The sequence below is a fragment of the Saxophila tyrrhenica genome (genome assembly GCF_035928015.1).
Source record: "Saxophila tyrrhenica strain CCFEE 5935 chromosome Unknown scaffold_2, whole genome shotgun sequence".
Classification (NCBI taxonomy): Eukaryota; Fungi; Ascomycota; class Dothideomycetes; order Mycosphaerellales; family Extremaceae; genus Saxophila; species Saxophila tyrrhenica.
This window is the reverse complement of record NW_027041734.1, coordinates 1,340,029-1,358,436: the sequence shown is the minus strand read 5'-3', so window position 1 is coordinate 1,358,436 and position 18,408 is coordinate 1,340,029. Positions and strand designations below refer to the sequence as shown.

Here is an 18,408-nt window from a genome sequence, read left to right as displayed (position 1 = left end):
CCAGGAAGCATATATCTCGAGCCGCAAACGGGGTTTTCTCTGCCACGGGGAGTTGAAAGGCCTACGCGCCAGCTTTGGAAACCATTTTGCTCATTTTCCTCCGTTCCTTATTGGAAGCTTGACTCATACAGAGTCTCCTTCTCGAAGGAAGTCGCATCATGAGACTTGATCTAGCACTGCATTGGCAACATCATTCTCCGATCGGGGTCTCATAACTCCAATATGCTTGAAGATTCGGATAATAACGATCGTTTGCTCGATGAGGAGCAGCTCAAATGGATTGCTCGCAACTCCAAGACGCTGATACCTCACCAGCAAGCCTCTGCTGGAGCTGACGAAGCGACGATGTAAGAGAATCCCAATGAGCGGTGAGCAGCGTGTTCAACAGCCACAAGCGAAGACGACTAAGACTCTTACAGCGATTTGAACTCCAAACTCCAACAGGTCTTGCGCACTTCATCCCAGCACAATCTTGGTGCAACACATCGAGTTGCGGCATGGAATGCACTGTGCTCTCTCGTTGATGGTTGCGCACACTCGGATCGCCATGATCTACACAAACTCCTATGGTCCAATGACACCTGGCATCGAATCTTCTTCCTCTACTTAGACCAAAGCCACAAGGCAAGACCTAAGTCGTCAAAACAATTGCTTAACACTCTAAGCTCATCCTGGCTGAAGACAGATGGTCCATCGAAGAAGGGTGAAGTGGTCGCCGCGGAGCTGATACGAACACTGCTCGAGGACAATGAAGTCAGTAGGACCAAGGCATGTTTGCAGGCTACTGTTCACTTCTTGTCTAGAGGTGTGGTGTCCATCGACGGGATCCTTTCACAGCTAGCACCCGAGGACGGCAGAGGAGGCGATATGCGGATTCAAGATAAGTTTCAACGGCTTCTATCCTTGCTATTTCAAGGTCTCGCACGCGGGGACGTGGGATCAGCTACAGGCCAGTTGCTCGCTGTGCTACTTAACAAAGACTCCTCACCACAACCTTTGCCAGGTGCCTCAGGCTTCGAATCGATGCCGGCCTGGGTACCTCCGATGAGGGACACATTACTTCAAGGCAATGTTGACCTTGGAGAACTGCGGCTATACATCTTCCCGGTCCTGTTCAAGCGGAGCGTACATGATTACCTGGGATTCTTGCAGGCCCTGGGAGTGTATCAGCTGCTCGCAACCGGACATACGCACCACGACGATGGGGTTCATGCGCCCGTCTTGTACGCAGCTCTGCAGAGTGGCAAAGAACATGGCCTGTTGTATGAGACAGCAGACAGCTCCATCTCACACTGTTCGACTCATATCTCGATCCCAGTACGCTCCATCGGCAGGATGCTCCGGGATCGCTCGCGACCTGCTCGTCTAACTGGACTCTCACTACTCATCACTTCTCATTCAGCAACACGTCCCCTTCCCGCAAAGACGTTTTGGCTGCTCAAACGCTATTTGCACGTCTTCCTCGGCGATAGCGACGCGGATTTTCGTGGTGAAGTGTTCAGTTTGATGCAGAGGCTTGTGGACCGCTTGAGGGCCATTACCGCTGTGGCTAGCAGGCAGACGAATGTCAGCAGCGAGGCAGCAGCTTCACTCTGCCACGGTCGTGACTTTCTGCACTGGCTGCTACAGTTTTTGGGCTCGGAACTGAGACCTACTGCCAGCTACCAGCATCATATCTGCGCACTGAAAACGGTGCTCATCATGGCGAGGTCAGGACTGGACGATGCGGTATCAGTTACTCATCTCTCGAAGACGGCTACAGTTGGTGAAGCAAAATGGCCATTCCACATTTCCATCTTGACGCCTGGACTTCGACGGGGGCTTTACGATCTCCTCCTCGATCCTTTTGACGATGTCCGACAAACTTCAGCCGCAATCTTAGGCATTTACGCTAGCGTTCGGGATGCTGAATCGCAAAACGACGTGTGCAATGAACTGTCGGGTATCGTTGGGCGGTCTGAGAGTATGATGTTGGCATCAGGACGAGCTGACCAAGCCGACGGTGTGGCACATTTGTACGCGCTGCTCTATCGTGAGCGCGCAGAGCAGCCTCAAGAACCGAGCTCGAGCATGGCTCTATGTCAATCGGTTTTGACGCACTTGGTAGGCACTCTGGAGCAGATGCTGGACACTGCCAAGAAAAGCCTCGCAACGGCGACTCAGAAATATCCTCTCCACGGTCTGCTGACCAGCCTGCGATATGTGCTGTGTCAGAAGGACTGTCGCTACGATTCTGAAGACATACCACAGCGGTTGGTGAACTGCTTGCATTCTCTATGGACTGTCGTTCGACCGGTGCTCTGTGACGATGCTCCTGAAGGATACGTGCCGGAACAGGCAGATGAGACTATCGAAATCTCGACCAAGGACACATTGAGCTACTGCTGGCGTGCACTGAAGGAAAGCAGCTTACTAGCAGGGAGCCTCATCCAGCAGGCCACGATATCTACAGAACAGGTTCTTGCACTGAGCGACCTCTGCTTCACGCAGCTCTCCGAATTAAGACATCGTGGCGCCTTCTCTACAGTCGCTCAGACCTGGGTTGCTTGTTGTCTGCGCTGCCACGACCTCAAGACCGAAGACGGCCAAAGTGTCACCGAGCTGTGGTACGACAGAGTCCTTGGCATCTTGAGAGACGGCCATCTCATCAACACTCGTCGCTCCGCTGGCCTGCCCTCCCTCGTCTGCGGACTGCTCATCTCCCCTGGACAGCTCCCATCTGTTGCCAAGGCATTTGACGACCTTACGTCAATTGCTCGGCAGCCTGTCAGTCAAACAAGTACACAAGAGAGCAGCCTACCACAGGTCCATGCTCTGAATTGTATCAAGGACACACTCAAGAACACTCGCCTGGCCGAGCGATCTGAACGCTACGTGGCACACTGCCTCCGACTGGCCGCGGATTCCCTGCAATCGGAACCGTGGGCCGTCCGCAACTGCGGCCTGATGCTCTTCCGTGCTGTCATTGACCGCCTGCTTGGCACCAGCGAAGCTCATCTGGACGAAAGCCGGCAGGCCTCAACCACCATCTCGACTCAGGATCATCCGGAGTTGCTAGGCATCGTCCTGGAAATTTTGCACGCCTCCCAAAGTGCCACTCACTCGAAGGGCAGTGAAGGCGTCTTCCCCGCTCTGCAGCTCCTGCAGAGTCTCGAGATCCTTGCTTCGAGAGTGGACGAGATACAGGAGGTGGTCCTCAACTTGACAGCGAACGCCTCATGGCACATACGAGACAAGGCTGCCCGCGTGTATGCGAGGATCGCGCCAGAGAGTACATCCTTGAAGAGTGTTGAAGCTGTGCTGACTACTTCGACTTCTGGTCAAAACGCCCTTCATGGCGCTTTGCTTTGTGTCAAGTACCTGGCTGTCGAAGCCCACCATGCACGAGAAGCCCAAAGTCGCAACACAGTTGATGAACAAATTAGCAGGTCAGATTTGCCAGCAGCGCGGATATCGGAAGCAGTAGCCTTGCTTGCACGATGCGACAAGCTGTTTTACGGGAAAATCTCGCACGCTGTCAAGGCAGCATACGTCGATGCAGTGGCGGAATGTCGATCGAGAGCAGTCCCAGCCTCACAGCCTGTTGATTCCGACCCCCGAACGCAGGCAAATCAAAGCATGACGCCGCCACAGCCCTTCGATGTCGAGTCAGAGCTGGAAGATATGCTGGTCCGTGCTCCGCGCAATCCACGCTCAGCTGGCGACGGGGTGGTGCTCCGCAGTCTAGCATGTGCATTTGCTACTACCTCGGTGCGGCGCTTTCATGCAGATATTGAGGAGATGGAGACCATCATGTTCAACCTTGGCCCTCGTGATGCCGATGCCTGCTCAATGCTTTTGAGTCGCTTATCTTTGCAAGACAGCCTGGACGAGAGTGTTGTGCAGCTTTCGTCAATACACGTCTGCACCGATATTCTTGTCGATCATACTTCGATTGGCCTGAAGTGCCAAGCCCAAAAATTCTTGTTGGACCTTTACGACAAGCACGAGCTCTCACCTGAAGTGCTTTCTGTATTCCTGGAAGTCATTGCGTATCCGACGTCTCCGCTGGCAAGAGGAGCTAACCAGGCCTACGCAGATCAGGGGCTGCAGCTCGGTGTCATCGCGCTCGACCACCGCCTGGAGAGTCCCGACGACGACAAGTCGGTAATCCATCCAGAGCTACAGCGCTGGTCGTCCTTCTGCTCCGAAGCCGTGCGTGAAAGTGAGTCGTCCCTGTACAGCCGAGAAGCAGGTGCATTTGCGCTTCGAAGGGTTCGATCTGGATTTTGGGAGTTCTTGAACCGCGAGAGCTCTCCGTGCTTCTTACGCATGTGCCTTGCTGTTTACGATCTCCTCAATGACGATGATGAAGACATTCGACTGCTGGCCGTGGTGACCGCGAACGACATCGTTAAAGTCTCTGCATTAGAGCGGCCCTCGGGTGTGCTGGAACCTGTCGAGGCCCGGAGCAGTATTCTTCGCTTCATGGTTCAACGATGGCTCAACGATGTCGAACTCGCCACGGAAGCATACACGCGAGCTTTCAGACCGCCTGGTTCCGATGACAGCCATACGATCGAGGAACAGCTAGACAACGCTGCAGCTGTAGATACGGCGCTATTCGCTGAGGAGAAACAGAACCTATACATTGACGACGCTACTGAGATCAAAGCGTGGACGGAAGTCTTGCTTCGCCTGGATGCATTCGCATTACCGCAGCATTTGCTCAATCACCTCTCGCGGAAAGTCATGAGCGGCCTTGAGAGTCTGCTGAAGAAGGCGGCTAATAACGACGACGGCGCGCTTGGCTGGAGTACTAAGCCAGGCGTCTTCATTCTCGGCCTGCAGATCGTGTACAGCGCTGAGGTCTTGTTGCATCTCGTCGCCAAAGGACGAAGGGTGGCTGTTCGACCATCAGAATTGCGGTCGAAGTTGAGCAGGCTTGCTACGGTATTTGCTGCTCAGAAGGTGAACGATCTCTGGCAGCGTGAGGTCTGGAGAGTGCTAGGAGATGCTACCTTACAGCAGGCCATTCACAATGCTCAGCTGATATGCCTAATAGCAAAGATATTGGACAGGTAGCTGAAAGAAATTGGAGATCTCGACATGTGACTACCTTTTGTGCCATCCAGATGAATCCTAAATGTTCAGTAATTTGAGTGACTGGTGATAGATACCTGCTCCCTGCCAAAACACTGCAGCCATAAACCCACGTGGGCTGCAGCTCGACCTCACCTCGCTTCCAACTTGCGAGCTCGACTGAATCATCCCAACCCCGACTGTAACTCACTTCCGATCACGCCAATGTATCAGTAAAAGGCCATATCCACTCAGCCACCACTGAGTCCTACACCCATCGAAATCATCAGCAAAGTCTGTACCAGTGGTTGACAATGACGCGCAACACACCAAGGGCTGGAGGAGCCGCCCATCCACAGGCCAATACTCCTTCAACGGACTCCAAAGCGAAGAACGTGTTGATACTCATCGCTGATGATCTCGGTCTGGATTATTTAAGCAGCTACGGCTGCAAGTCATTGAAGACACCCAACATTGACAAGCTCGCCGCCGCCGGAAGCAAGTTTACGAATGCCTTTGCTTCAACAGCATCCTGCAGTGGGAGCCGAAGCAACATCTACAGTGGATTACATGTACGTGTGCTCGAGAAGCAGATCTGCTCGACAACTGAGCAATGCTGATGAACGGAAGACCCATGAGAATGGCCAATACGGTCTAAACCAGCAGAAGACACACTTCCAAACATTCCAATACATCAACACCGTACCGAAGCTGTTCAACGCCTCTGGCTTCCAGACCGGCATAATCGGTAAAGTGCACGTCGGCACCGACGAGGCGTATCCATGGCAGGTCAAGGAGGAGAGTGGGACGAGAGATGTAGCGTACATTGCTGATCGTTGCGACGCCTTCTTCCAAAAGGCCAAGGACGATGGGAAGCCTTTCCATCTGTCTGTCGGATTCATTGACCCTCACCGGGACATTCGGACTCGTGGAGGCTTTGGCAATTCTCGAGACCAGTACGGTCATCGTATCGATGTTCCTCACTTCGAGGCAGATGAGGTCGAGATCCCGGAGTGGATCAGTGACTTGCCCAAGACACGACAAGAGTTCGTCGAGTACTATCGTGCTATATGTCGCGTGGATATCGGAATCGGTCGCATCATGGAAGCGCTGGAGCGCCAGGGCATAGCAGATGAGACCCTGGTCATCTTTACGTCGGACAATGGACCGCCTTTCCTCAATTCCAAGACCACGCTGTATGACTCCGGCGTCCATCTCCCCTTGATCATACGCAAACCCAATGCTCAAGGCGGCATCACGAACCCGCAAATGGTGTCCTTCATCGACCTCCTGCCTACAACGCTCGACTGGGCCGGCATTGATCTCGACTACAGCCCCGGCTGGAACTTCAAGAGCCCACCTCGTCGTGGCAGCTCCCTTCTACCAATCCTAGAGACCTCCGAGCTCCTCCCAGAAGACCAATGGCAACACCACATTTTCGGTTCCCACACCTTCCACGAGAACCAGAACTACTGGCCCACTCGCTTCATGCGCACGCGCAGGTACAAGTACCACCGCAACGTCGCGTGGCGGCTCGACTTCCCGTTCGCAGGCGACCTGTACGCAAGCTTGAGCTTCGAAGCGATGCGGAATCAGAAGAAACCCGTCATGATTGGCAACAGAACTCTGAAGGATTACATTTTCCGTCCACCGGAGGAGTTGTACGATCTTGAGAAGGATCCGCAGGAATTGCATAACCTAGCTTCAGGTGAGGCGCACAAGGAGATCTTACTTGATATGCGTGAGAAGCTGTCTTTGTGGCAGAAGGAGACGAAGGACCTGTGGCTTTACCGTGACGGGCAGTCCATTACGATGTTGACAAGGTATGCGAATGATGGGCTCGAGGTGCCGGATCGGCTGGACTTTGATGTTGAGGAGCCGGGGACGATGGGGGTGCCGAAGACGGACTTACTTACGGGTTGAAAAGTAGACCGAGAATGATGTATTGAGCTTCTACTGTTGCCTGATCATTTACGATCGGCGGCGAGACTGAGAATGCACCGCGACCCATGGATTGTCAGGCTTTTTTGATTTTCCGCAATATGCCTTTAGAGCTGCTTGGACGTGGTAGTCCGAATGCTGCTCGGTGAAGAGGCTCGCGGTCTAACTTCAGACGTGAGTAATGAAGGAATGGCACACATGGTTGAGGAGCACACGTTGAACGCTTGCTATTTGTGCGTCTTCGCGCGAGCTTCTCTCTCAACTGGGTCCGCCAGAAGTGCATACTTCTTGTCCAGGCAGGGGGCCTTGGCCCAGAGTATGCCGGTCGTTCTGAGCGTTGGCAGCCCTTCCCCACTGAATACTGCAGTGTTACCGATCTGTATTGAGAGGGCGGTCTCAGGAACCTTTTTGATCAGGCCGCGACGCTTCAACGGCGCTCCGCAGCCTTGATGAGTAGCCGATAGCGAGCTACCATGAAACGTCGGCCGAGTGCACTGCGTCATTCGAAGAGGTTCGCGGTAATGTTTCTGGCATGGGCTTGCGATGCATGTCTCCTCAAGTCTGGCCAGCTTCCGGGTCATGTCCAGGAGCCCACAGCAAAATCGACAATGTCGCACAGAGATGCTCACAGTAAGAGCTGTTGTCCACTCTTGCGCCATCTCTCACGTCCCCTCAAACTCCAAACACTTCCTCCTCTCCTCCTGCGCCTCCCTCGCAATCATATAATCATCCTCGTCCACCTCACTCCCCTCTTCCCCCATCCGCTCTAACTCCGCATCATCCACCAAAGCCCCCGTCCCGCCCTTCTGCGAAATCGCCCATATCCCCTCCCTCGCCCTCTTATGCCTCTCCCGATCCTCCTCGATCCGCTGCTCAATCTGCCGCTTATCCAACCTGATCCCAGGGTTATACACCGGATCCCGCACACTCGACTGCGGCGTCGCTTTCTTCACCGACCCCGGCGGCTCCACCGCGCTCGTAGCACCAGTCGGATGTCCAGGCGAACTCTGCGCCGCTACATCCCGTCCAGCGATCCAGTCTTCCAGCTCCACGACCGTCTGCTTCTGCAAGAACCCCTTCCCCTCCAACGCCGTAAGCACTTTCCGCACGACCCTGACATTAGCCGCTCCACTCCCGTCGTCGGGCGCGACTAGATCCACGATCCGCAGAATATCCCTCTCCATCATGCGCACGTATCCCAGCTCGTTCTGGCCTTTCGCGAGGTCGCAGAGGGCGGGGAGGAAGTACATGATGTTCGCGCGGTTGTTCATGTTGTTGCGCTCGAGTTGCTCGAGGATGCATGAGTGCAGATCGTCGCTGAATTCGGAGTGTTTGAGGGCGTAGTTGGCGGCTTTGGTCGCGGAGGTGGTGGAGGCGTTGAGGTGTTGGAGCTGGGAAGTGAAGCGCATGCGCACTTCGAATGGGTCGGCCATGGTGTTAATTCGGTGGTGGTGGTGGGGGTGGTGGAAGTGAGTGACGTTCTAGGGCATCGTGTTGCGACTACAATGTGTCGAGGTGGTAGAAGTCTAAGACTTTAGAATGCTGGAGTTACACATTCACATGTTCGGAACGCTAGCGGCTGCAGCCGAAGCTTGGACTGCAACTCTGGAAGGAGCCTCAGCGCATGTGACACAAGATAGAACGGCACAGATGACGATTGTGCGGTCTGATGGGCGTGCTTATATTGACACGTCTATGTAACAGTCAAGCCGCCACTGCCTGGATGAAGGTCTTTCAAAACAGCTGTCGGAAAGGTCGAAGACACAATCAACATTGTTCTCCTTCCCCTCCGGTGATATGGCCAGAGACCGCTCCTCCGCTGGCTAGACAGCTGCAAAGATCGACAGACAAGGCTCGTCGGGATGCTTGCCAGATCGACAGCGACCAGTGAATCCAGCTGGACGTCCCGCATCGTTGAGCTGTGCGACTGTTAGCTCCAGCTCTGCAGAGCGGCTGTGACACAGTCGCGAAGCAGCGAGTATCCTGGAACGGAGGGTCCATCACGCGATACCGCCCTCGACGCCGTTGCATGATATTTTGAGTCCAGCCATGCCATGTTCTCTCCACATATCGGTCCTTAGTGTTGAGAACCGTGTTCGCGAGGTGTCTCACAGCTTATCCAGCAGCGTTCGCTTTCTCCTCTCAAGCAGCTCAGTCTCCACTTCCTCCGCCGTGGGTAGCTTCCATACCACCCCATCCCCAACATCTCCCGGCAAAGGCTCCCACTCCGGATCCGCCTTCTCATCCTCCGCCATCAACGTCTCAAACGCCTCCTTCTCCTTCTGCGCCTCGTACGTCAGCAGCTCTCCATCCTCCTCGTCCAAGTTATACCCGTAATACCCGGCATCAACCCTACTCCTCAAATCCGCTCTCACCTCCCCACCCTTCTTGCCCTCACCTTCCTCTTTTCCCTTCTGCGCTGCCTGCTCAAACAACTCCTTCACCCCCGGTAACTCCCTCGCCCGTCCAAAATACCTATAGCCCTTCCCACCTCCCTCGATAACCCTCCCCTCCTCATCCGTCACCCTCCCACCGCCCCTCATATAATTCGGCCCACCCAGCTCGCGTATCCGCATCTCCCACTGCCATTTCTCTCGAAACAGCTTATTGAGTTCATCGTTGATGTCGCGGATCTGGTAGTCGCTTAAGGCAAGGTCTTGGATCTTAGTGACTTTGCGCGAGATTTCTTTCAGCACTTGACCGCGCCATCGCTCGCAGGTGGGGATATGCTCTTGCGCGCTGATGGCTTTGGGGCGGCGGGTCTTGTTGATGTCGAGGATTCCGAGGTCGCTGGCTTGTTGGGCGCGGAAGCGGAAGAGCATGGACTGCGCCTTTTCTGCGTTGCGCGCCATGGTGAAGGTCCAGGTGTGAGTGCGAAATGGTAGATGAAAGGTGTTTCTGAGCTGGGGGTATGGGTTGCGTATGGCTGTAGTGAGACCGGAAGAAAGGTGGAGCTGTCCTCAAAATGTTAGTCGTAGAGGTACATGTGCGAGATTGATTAGAACTGTTGGTGGTCAGCCACGGCATACCGCCATTGGAGTAGAGTTCGCGGACGCTAGCGGTTGTCTGGCTTGGCAACGGACATTCACCTCGAAAAGTCTCTCTGAACCTCAATCTGGCAGGCCTCCGAGCCGTGTCCAACACACCAGGCCACTTACAACACATGCAAGGACGCCGCAACCGCAGCGGAAAGGGCCTACGGATGCTGCTGGACGCCATAGCTGCACTCTGCCATGCAGCTGTCTTGAGTCACGGTTGGGGACCTACTAGCTGCCGCCCACGAATGTGCTGCTACAACGGCTCATAGAACACGACAATTCCTGCTGGCACGCACTTCACTTGTTTCGCCTGTTCTTGCGTACAAGAAGAGTCGTCTGACAATCACAAAGGAGCCCTCAGCATGTGACAGCTTGATTTTCCTTTGACAATCACGTGTTTTGGCGCAGATAACGCTCTCCGATGACGTCTTTCCTACCAGTGTCGATCGGAGATCAGACCCAAGGTAAATAATCGCGCGTCCCACGCGCACCTCACTCGTCTCCTTCATCTCTTCATTACTCTCAAGCAAAACTTTCAAACGATAACACACTAGTATGGCCGACGTTACTCCCAGTGCTGGGTGAAAGAGACCCCAATACCGCTCAAAACCACGCTACGGATGGACAAAATGACGGTAACTAGGTCTTCCATTCTTGAAGAAAGGTCTGGTTGACATACACAAGAGCACAAAGACGACGGCGCGAACAAGGGGAAGCGTAGAGCTCCAGCTTCCAAGAAGTCTTCTCCGCCGAAGGACGGCAACTCCAAAGACACAGTCACCGTCGAGAAGCCACCATCCGCCGCCGACCTTGCCGACATTACTGTCGAAGGCGAAGGCGACGATAGCGTCCCGATCTTCGACACCTGCGACGATGTCCGTAAGAAGATACGCGACCATCTCGGCAAACCAGGCGTGAAACAGACCACTTTCGCCCGCGACCTCTCCGAGCTAGTCAGGTCCGAGCAGGTCCAAGCACGACACATCAGCAAATTCCTTACCTTCAAAGGCCCGCGAGGTAGTGGACACAACCCAGCATTCTACGCAGGCTACATGTATTTCGAGAAGCTGAGGACCAAGCAAGGCGAGAAGAAGAGCGCAAAGCGCGAGAGGCTGGAGGATGCGTGGAAGGCTGACGGAGGCTTTCCACGTGAAGGAACCCACAACAAAAGGCTGCTGATGGTGAAGGGTGAGACTTGGAGCTATGATCAGTTGGGTCAAATACAGATCTCTGGTCATCCGAGAGGCGGCGGCATTAACATGAAGCCGGCGCGCAAGTGAGCTCGGTATACCGGGGGAGGCCGGATGTAAGATAGGTGCAGTGCAATCATCGGAAATGTAAGATTTCGCCAGGATCACTTGCTCATCAGAGCCGCTCGTGTGGGAGGATGTCCATGGCTTGAGAAGCTGGGTGTTCAAAGTATTGTACAGGCTACGGACGTGACCCTGACATACCACCGACATCACTCAGCAGTAAAGCTGACCGTCGTTGGCAAGGTCAACTCATACCCATTCGTTCTTTGCTTCAAATCCTTAGTCGCCGGCTTCATCTTGGGCCCCTTGGCATCACCTCCTGTCTGCTCCCATACCATCACGGTCCGTTGGGTGCTCTCGCCTGAAACACTGATCTTCACCTGCTGAGTCTTCGCATCAAGAGTGAAGTACTCAATCGTGCCGGCATCGATCTCCACCCATAAGCTGATCGCTGCGACGAATATTCGCCGCCTCACAGCATCTCGCGGTTCACACCTCACCATCAGCCCATCCTCCGACACCTTCACATTCCCACCAAAGCTGACCCAGCCGAAAGTGGGATGGTCGACCAAGTACGTCGCAGCGCCCAGCACATGGCCCAAGAAGTTAGGCCCGTAGTCTCCACTATAAGCGTCCCATATCAGTGTATCTGGGTACGAGTGGAACGCCATACTCCCAAACCCATCTTCGTCGATATTAGTCAACGGACCTTGATTCCCTCCATAGCCGATACGGAGGTCATAGATCGCGTCCAAACTCTGCGGGTCCGCGTGTCTTCTGTAATTATCCAGCATCGGCAGCGCATTGAGGCCAGACCCATAATGATGGATCTGCCTCTCAATCCGCGCAAGGTCAATCGAGCCAGCGTACAAGAAGTCCCAGTACCTGCGCGCGTTGCCGTTCCAGCCCCAGTGAGGGATCGTCGGCATGTAGCCTCGTATGGCGTTGACGGACTTGTCCGCGGTGGCGGAGTCGTTGAAGTAGCGCGACCAGTAGTAGACTCCCTCCTCGCCTGTTGAGTCCCAGGCCATCTCGCTGCCGAAGGGGTCTGCTTGGCCGGCCCAGAGGGCTTGGCGAGCTTGCATCAGGTGCTCCATGTGCGCTGCTTCTTCGGGGTAGTTTTCGGCGTATAGGTCTGCTAGTAAGAGGCCCCAGACTGTTTCACCCATTAGGCCTACGTCCCAGTAGCCTGTCCGAGGCGTGCCGTCGGAGGTATTGCTGACGGAGTATCTGACTGTGTTGTACGCCTGTGAGAGGTACCATTCTTTTGAGTGTCGAGACAGGATATCTGGATTCGTTCTGCCAGCGCGGTAGAGGCCCCAGTAGAGCGCAGAGACGTGCACGTAGTCGTAAGTACGATCGATGAGATACGCTGCCTCCTTGTCCCACGATTCTCCGGGGTTGATTGTCCAGTTGAAGTACGGGTCGTACTCATAATTGGGCACCAGCTCTGGTTGGTAGTAGAACAAGCTCTTCCGGACAGCATATGTCTCGTTTCCGGACGAGATCTGGAGTCTTCCCCAAACCACCTGCTCGACCATCTGCTCAAGCTTGGCCACCTCGGGGGCATTTGGAGCGATAGCTTGCTTCATCCCAGCGGCAAGGAATGATCCAGCGCCGCCTTCGTCGCTCAAGCCTGCTATCCACGTCCGGTTGTCTTGTAGTACGTAGTCATCTGCTGTGCGGTTGTAGGTGATGACGGATGGTGCTCTTCCGAAGGGGTCAGAGGTATTTGTATACCATTGCTCGTGTGTCAAGAAAGACCCAAGTTCTGAAACGGCTTTTGGACTTGAGTGCGCGATCCAGTAGTGTACTGCCTGGTGGGTGCCGTCTTCGTAAACGATGTCCAGTCGCACTCGGCCAAAAGCTTTGAGCGAGGCTGTAACGTCGAAGCCTTTCCAAGAATTGTCGTAGGTGCCGCAGCCAGCTACGCTTAATGCGTGCTTCGGATACACATTGATTGAACTGATGTCGGACCTCGACTTCAGGAACAGCTTTGCCGTCAGATCTTGTGGCACAACGTAACCCGGTGTACCAACAGCGACTGGCACATGCTCTGCCACTTTATCCTCAATCTGCTGCACACCGGAGGCAACCGAAAAGCGAAGGCCCACCGTAAGAGATTCTCCCGCTTCCAAGACAGCTGACGTAGGCGGATTCCAAGGCTCAGCATCTCTCCATTGAGTCTCTGCCAGCGCAGAAGTATGCACTTGATACGCATAGTTTCCCTCGTAGGTTTGGATCCGATATCCTAACGGCACGTCCTCAGGCTCCTCGAGAAACTGCCAGGCCTCAAATTTGGACGCATCGTTCAGCGGCGTTATCACGAGACTCGGACCTGTACCCGTCAATCTGGTAACCTGAAGGAACCCTGCGTCGAGACCGATGTACGGGTCCACAAAGACACACTTCTCCGTTGCTTCTGTGGCGGAACGATTGGTAAAGATGTTGTTGAACTCGATCGGCATCCCAAGACTGCCCAACTCTATCGCTTCATCTCCATTGTTCTCAATGGTAAACGACAAGGCTAGATCGCCAGCTTGGCCAGACCAGCTGCGAGTGACGTTGAGCGAGGAGGATTCGAGATGCGGTAGTCCTTCATTCAAGTTCGACGTAATGGCGTCGGCTGAAGAATGAGAGGCAATCGGACATTTCTTCCGACAAGCAGCAGTATCTCCATACTGCCATTGCGATGACCCTGTCGTCCTGTAGTGGAAAGTCAAGTCCCCGGTGTGGTATTGTCCGGCTTCATTGCGGTATTGGAAGACGTCCGAGGGCGAGAAGTCGAACGACGGGCCTGTCGACGGTCGGAGTGACCGAAGCACACCAGAATCTTCCGTGAATTTAACTTCGAAACTCGAGATGGACAACTCTGACTGAGCAAAGACGGCATGATCAAGATACAACGACAAAACGGCGACGGTGAGTAGCTTCATGGTAGGCACTTGTATCATGTAAATCAAGAGCAAGACTGAGAATCAAGGAAAGTAGGACATCTGTACACCTATCTTATTTACATACATAATACCATCATCATTAGTCTTCGACGATCAATGTCGTCGGTGCTACGGTCCAGCATTCCACGAGAGTGAGGAGAGGATTACTGCAATGTGAGAGGAGGAGAAACTGACATGACGCTCCGACAAGGTTTCTCCGCACCACCCAAATAGGAAGGTGCTGGTAACTCTGAGTGAGCAAGTCCATCCGAATTGCGTCTTGAATCGCAGCAAGGGCTTGACCTGCGGCAGTTACATCTGTGCTGGCTGGGTGTAGCATGTAGCATATCCATCTCGGTGATGCAGTACGTGCGCCCTGTCAGCAATCGTCAAGATCAAGGCGGTCGTTGTGTGCCGAATTAGGCCGACTCAGACCTCGGTCTGGAGTTACACATGTGTATTGTGAGCGTTGGTTGTCTCCGTGACATTTCTTTTGTATAAGACCGTCACTGGAGACCAACAGAAGTGCAATGGCGGAAGATAATAGCCAGAACGCCTTCGAACTCAGTGATGTCGCAACTGCAAGGACTGGCGAGTTTGGCGACGACAGTACCACGCAGCACACACAGGCTCTACCACCTGCGGACGGCGGAAAAGCAGCGTGGAGACTCCTCGTGGCTGCATTTGTCTTCGAGGCTCTGCTATGGGGTTGGTTCCACCCACGCGTATGCTTGGGAGTACCTCACGCTGACAATACAACCAGGCTTTCCTCTGTCTTTTGGTGTCTTCCAGAATTACTATTCGCAGCTTCCGCAGTTCAAAGACTCGCCGTACATTGCCGTCGTCGGAACGATCGCTTCTGGGATGTCGTATCTGGCTGCTCCGGTCATCATCCCGTTCATCCGGCGCTTCTCGAGGTATCGGCAGCTGATGATTTGGGTTGGTTGTGCGTTCTTCATATGCATGAACCGTTCGAATCGTTGAAAGCTGACTGTTGTTCCAGGGCCGATATGTCTTCTCGGCCTTGCAGCGGGCTCATTTGCTCGGTCCCTGGGCGCACTGATCGTTACTCAAGGCGTCATGTACGGCTTGGGCTTTATCATCTTCTATTACCCCATCCTCAGCATGGTCAATGAGTTCTGGATCGTTCGACGAGGCATGGCGTACGGTCTTCTTTGTAGTGCATCTGGAGTGTCGGGTGCCGCTATGCCGTTCATCGTGGAGGAGCTTCTGCAGAAGTACGGATACCCGACGACCTTGAGAGCAATCGCCGTTGGCCTGTTTGTGGTCACTGGGCCGCTGATTCCCTTCTTCAAAGGACGACTGCCGGAGACAGAGACAAGTTCTGGAGGTCGGACCGACTGGAGCTTCCTCAAGGTACCACTGTTTTGGACATACAGCGTCTCGAACCTGGCCATGGGCTTGGGGTACTTTTTCCCGTCCCTGTACATCCCGTCGTACGCTTCCGCCAACGGTCTGAGCACGACCCAAGGAGCTATCCTGCTAGCTGTGATGAGCGTCGCACAGGTCCTGGGCCAGGCTTCCTTTGGCTGGCTCTCTGACCGCCGCATGTCTTTGAACATTCTCGCAATGGCATCAACAGCCATCGCAGGCGCAGCAGCTTATGCCTGTTGGGGGCTTGCACACTCATTCAAATTGCTCATCGTCTTCTCGCTTATATACGGCTTCTTCGGTGCCGGGTATACAGCGCTCTGGGGTCGAATGGGCACCTCGATCAGCAGTGAACCCACCGCTGCTTTCACCGCTTTTGGGCTGCTCAACTTCGGCAAAGGTATTGGCAACGTGCTCGCTGGACCGATTAGTGGTGCTCTTCTTAAAAGTAAGATTAATATGCATCACTATGGAAGTGTGAGGTACGAGACAGTGGTGCTTTTCACGGGCTCGTGTATGGCGTTGAGTGCGCTGGTGATACCTCTGTGTTACTTGAAAAGGTCGAGGCACCATATCTCGTAGATACAAACTTCGAATATGTCATCGTGAAGTCGCTTCCCGATTCCTCACCAGCCTCACTGCTGGAACGTCTTGTTCGCGTAGTTGAGCAGAGCTAATGAGTCTCCGCTGTATCTCACCGGTGGCGGCATCTTGTCTAATCGGCCCAGAGGTTATGTCCGAATGTAGCCCCTTCCTCATCAACGCGGGTGCGTGCATTCGCGGCCCGGATCACGTCTGTTTCTGACCTCTTTCTTTCGGTCTCTCAACTCTTCAGGGCGCTTTAGTCTTCATCTGAACACCGTGCCACGCCTTCATCTCGTCTCCCAGCACTGTATTGACCAAGCGATGTTGTTTGATGACCGGCAACCCCTGGAACTGGGCGGAGACGATGTCAAGCGCGTACATAGATCCGCAGCCTCCAGATATATCTTGGACCTATTGAACGGTCAGAACAGTGTCATATGCGCCTGAGCGATGGACCAGCCCTACCTCTAGCTTTGTTGGTTGGAGTCCATCCTTGATCATGTCGAAGACTCTGCGCTCGTTCTCGGAAAGGTACTCGGGCGGCGCAACAGGGTCTACGGCATCCGAGGAGTATAGTCTCTGTTGGATCCAATTGTTTGCCGGTTGGAACTGTACAGATTGCCGCCGCTGCTGCAAAGCAGGGGCTTGTCTATGTGCAATTGATGCATGGGCCGGCCTCGCGGCTCCCCGTAGCGCGTGGGAGATTGGCTGCATCATCAGTATGTGCTAACGTATCAGGTCGATGGAGATGGAAGTGAGGTATGGAGGTGTCAGTAGAATGTGAAGCTGTGGTCATCAATCATCTGACGACATTCACTTTGGCCAAGCTTTTCGACCTCGGCCTTGACCGCAGAGCCTCAATCAATCCTCTTCCATTTGACGGCCAACGCAAACCCTCCGACATCTTCTCTCACCAGCCGCTACATGTAATTTCGCGAGCCCAGAGACAGCGCCAGACGAGCCGCCGGCTTCTCACATACTACAAATGCAAAGGACCATGCGGGGCTCCAAAGCAAAACACTCGGCGGTGCGGCTCCTATCGGGATAAAAGCGACGTGCTTCTGAAGTACCAGGAGGTACCTCCAACGCCACAGCTTCAACGTTGACCCTCAGCCGTCGGCCAGGACCTCTTCGAGCCTCAGGAACAGGGCGGCGTGTTGTCAATCGCTGCACCCTGCATTTCAAACTCTGGCTCTCGAAAAGCTTGAGCTTCCTCCTACCACTCTCGACAAAGACCCTGTTGATCCCCAGATCGCAAACTTTCTCTACAACAGGGAAGCTGCTAAAACCACTTTCACATGAAAGCGAAGCTCTTGACTGTCAGGGCTCGTTCGAGCCTGGTCTGCTGCAAACAAGCATGCGAACATGCAGGCTGCACGCCACAGGGTCCGTCGGGGTGCGTTAGCGCGGTATGAGTTCGCGTCGTCTCGGCCAACGGACGCCCTCACCATAAACGTGAAGTACTTGTGGAGAAGCTGATATTGCAACGCAACCCACTTTTCCACCTCAGCGATCCCCACACCCACAAGCGATTTCCATGGAGAGCGAATGCGCCGTTCTGGACACGCTGAGTTCCCGAAATATGCTGCTCACTGGCGCTTATTCGCTGTCACTAGAAACGCACACTCTCTCAACCTCCAACCTGCAACGCGGGGAAGTGTCCAGGCTCTAGGTTTGATGGAGGAGCTATGCCTCCCAATGGCTTGCTCCGCGCATTTGAACGTGCTCAACAGACAGCCACCGATGCAGGGTATGTCCGTGGTGAGTGCTTTGGCAGTCTGGGGTGCTTCTGCCACAACATCGAGCACGAGGGCTGCGTGGGGTGATGGCGTTCCTTCTGTACGACATCAGGGACATGCGAGATGCTGGAGAAAGTAGGGTCTCATGAGGGGTCTCCAGACAAAACAAGCGAGACACTGCAGCATGTTCGTCCTGCCTTCGTGGTAGGCTATGGTATAGTATGGTATTCGGACCGATGCAAATGCCGACCAACATGTTGACACCATCACCAGCTCGAAGAACATTGGCTCTGTTCCAGCGATCACTCTGTCGTCGCGAACAAGGCCAAGCTGTGGTGCGTTTAGACACCGTCCCCTCGGCTCGAGGTTGACCAGCAGCCAGCACGACCTCCCCGTGTCCGCTTGGAGAATAGTTCGCAGCAGTTGCGTTGCACGACATGCTCAGTGCTCGCTCTCTTCGGGC

General features: G+C 54.4%; 7 protein-coding genes across 7 annotated transcripts; 4 read left to right on the top strand and 3 right to left on the bottom strand.

Moving 5' to 3' along the window:
- Positions 1 to 222: 222 nt before the first annotated feature.
- On the top strand, positions 223 to 5,064 carry LTR77_001646 (uncharacterized protein; the record flags this gene model as incomplete). The annotated part of the gene is made up of 2 exons (XM_064798907.1): positions 223 to 347; positions 420 to 5,064. The coding sequence occupies 2 exons, from the start codon at positions 223 to 225 to the stop codon at positions 5,062 to 5,064; spliced, it is 4,770 nt and encodes a 1,589-aa protein (XP_064663234.1).
- Positions 5,065 to 5,375: 311 nt separating this feature from the next.
- On the top strand, positions 5,376 to 6,984 carry LTR77_001645 (uncharacterized protein; the record flags this gene model as incomplete). Its single annotated transcript, XM_064798906.1, has 2 exons — positions 5,376 to 5,633; positions 5,692 to 6,984. 2 exons carry the CDS (start codon positions 5,376 to 5,378, stop codon positions 6,982 to 6,984), a joined length of 1,551 nt encoding a protein of 516 aa, XP_064663233.1.
- Positions 6,985 to 7,557: 573 nt separating this feature from the next.
- LTR77_001644 (uncharacterized protein) lies at positions 7,558 to 8,435 on the bottom strand (the record flags this gene model as incomplete). The annotated part of the gene is made up of 2 exons (XM_064798905.1): positions 7,558 to 7,639; positions 7,669 to 8,435. 2 exons carry the CDS (start codon positions 8,433 to 8,435, stop codon positions 7,558 to 7,560), a joined length of 849 nt encoding a protein of 282 aa, XP_064663232.1.
- A 675-nt stretch (positions 8,436 to 9,110) lies between these two features.
- Positions 9,111 to 9,854, bottom strand: ISY1 (NineTeen Complex (NTC) component; the record flags this gene model as incomplete). Its single annotated transcript, XM_064798904.1, has 1 exon — positions 9,111 to 9,854. One exon carries the CDS (start codon positions 9,852 to 9,854, stop codon positions 9,111 to 9,113), a length of 744 nt encoding a protein of 247 aa, XP_064663231.1.
- An 815-nt stretch (positions 9,855 to 10,669) lies between these two features.
- On the top strand, positions 10,670 to 11,320 carry LTR77_001642 (uncharacterized protein; the record flags this gene model as incomplete). Its single annotated transcript, XM_064798903.1, has 2 exons — positions 10,670 to 10,675; positions 10,727 to 11,320. The coding sequence occupies 2 exons, from the start codon at positions 10,670 to 10,672 to the stop codon at positions 11,318 to 11,320; spliced, it is 600 nt and encodes a 199-aa protein (XP_064663230.1).
- A 182-nt stretch (positions 11,321 to 11,502) lies between these two features.
- Positions 11,503 to 14,229, bottom strand: LTR77_001641 (uncharacterized protein; the record flags this gene model as incomplete). The annotated part of the gene is made up of 1 exon (XM_064798902.1): positions 11,503 to 14,229. The coding sequence occupies one exon, from the start codon at positions 14,227 to 14,229 to the stop codon at positions 11,503 to 11,505; it is 2,727 nt and encodes a 908-aa protein (XP_064663229.1).
- Positions 14,230 to 14,759: 530 nt separating this feature from the next.
- Positions 14,760 to 16,203, top strand: LTR77_001640 (uncharacterized protein; the record flags this gene model as incomplete). The annotated part of the gene is made up of 3 exons (XM_064798901.1): positions 14,760 to 14,937; positions 14,993 to 15,175; positions 15,233 to 16,203. 3 exons carry the CDS (start codon positions 14,760 to 14,762, stop codon positions 16,201 to 16,203), a joined length of 1,332 nt encoding a protein of 443 aa, XP_064663228.1.
- Between the last annotated feature and the right edge of the window lie 2,205 nt (positions 16,204 to 18,408).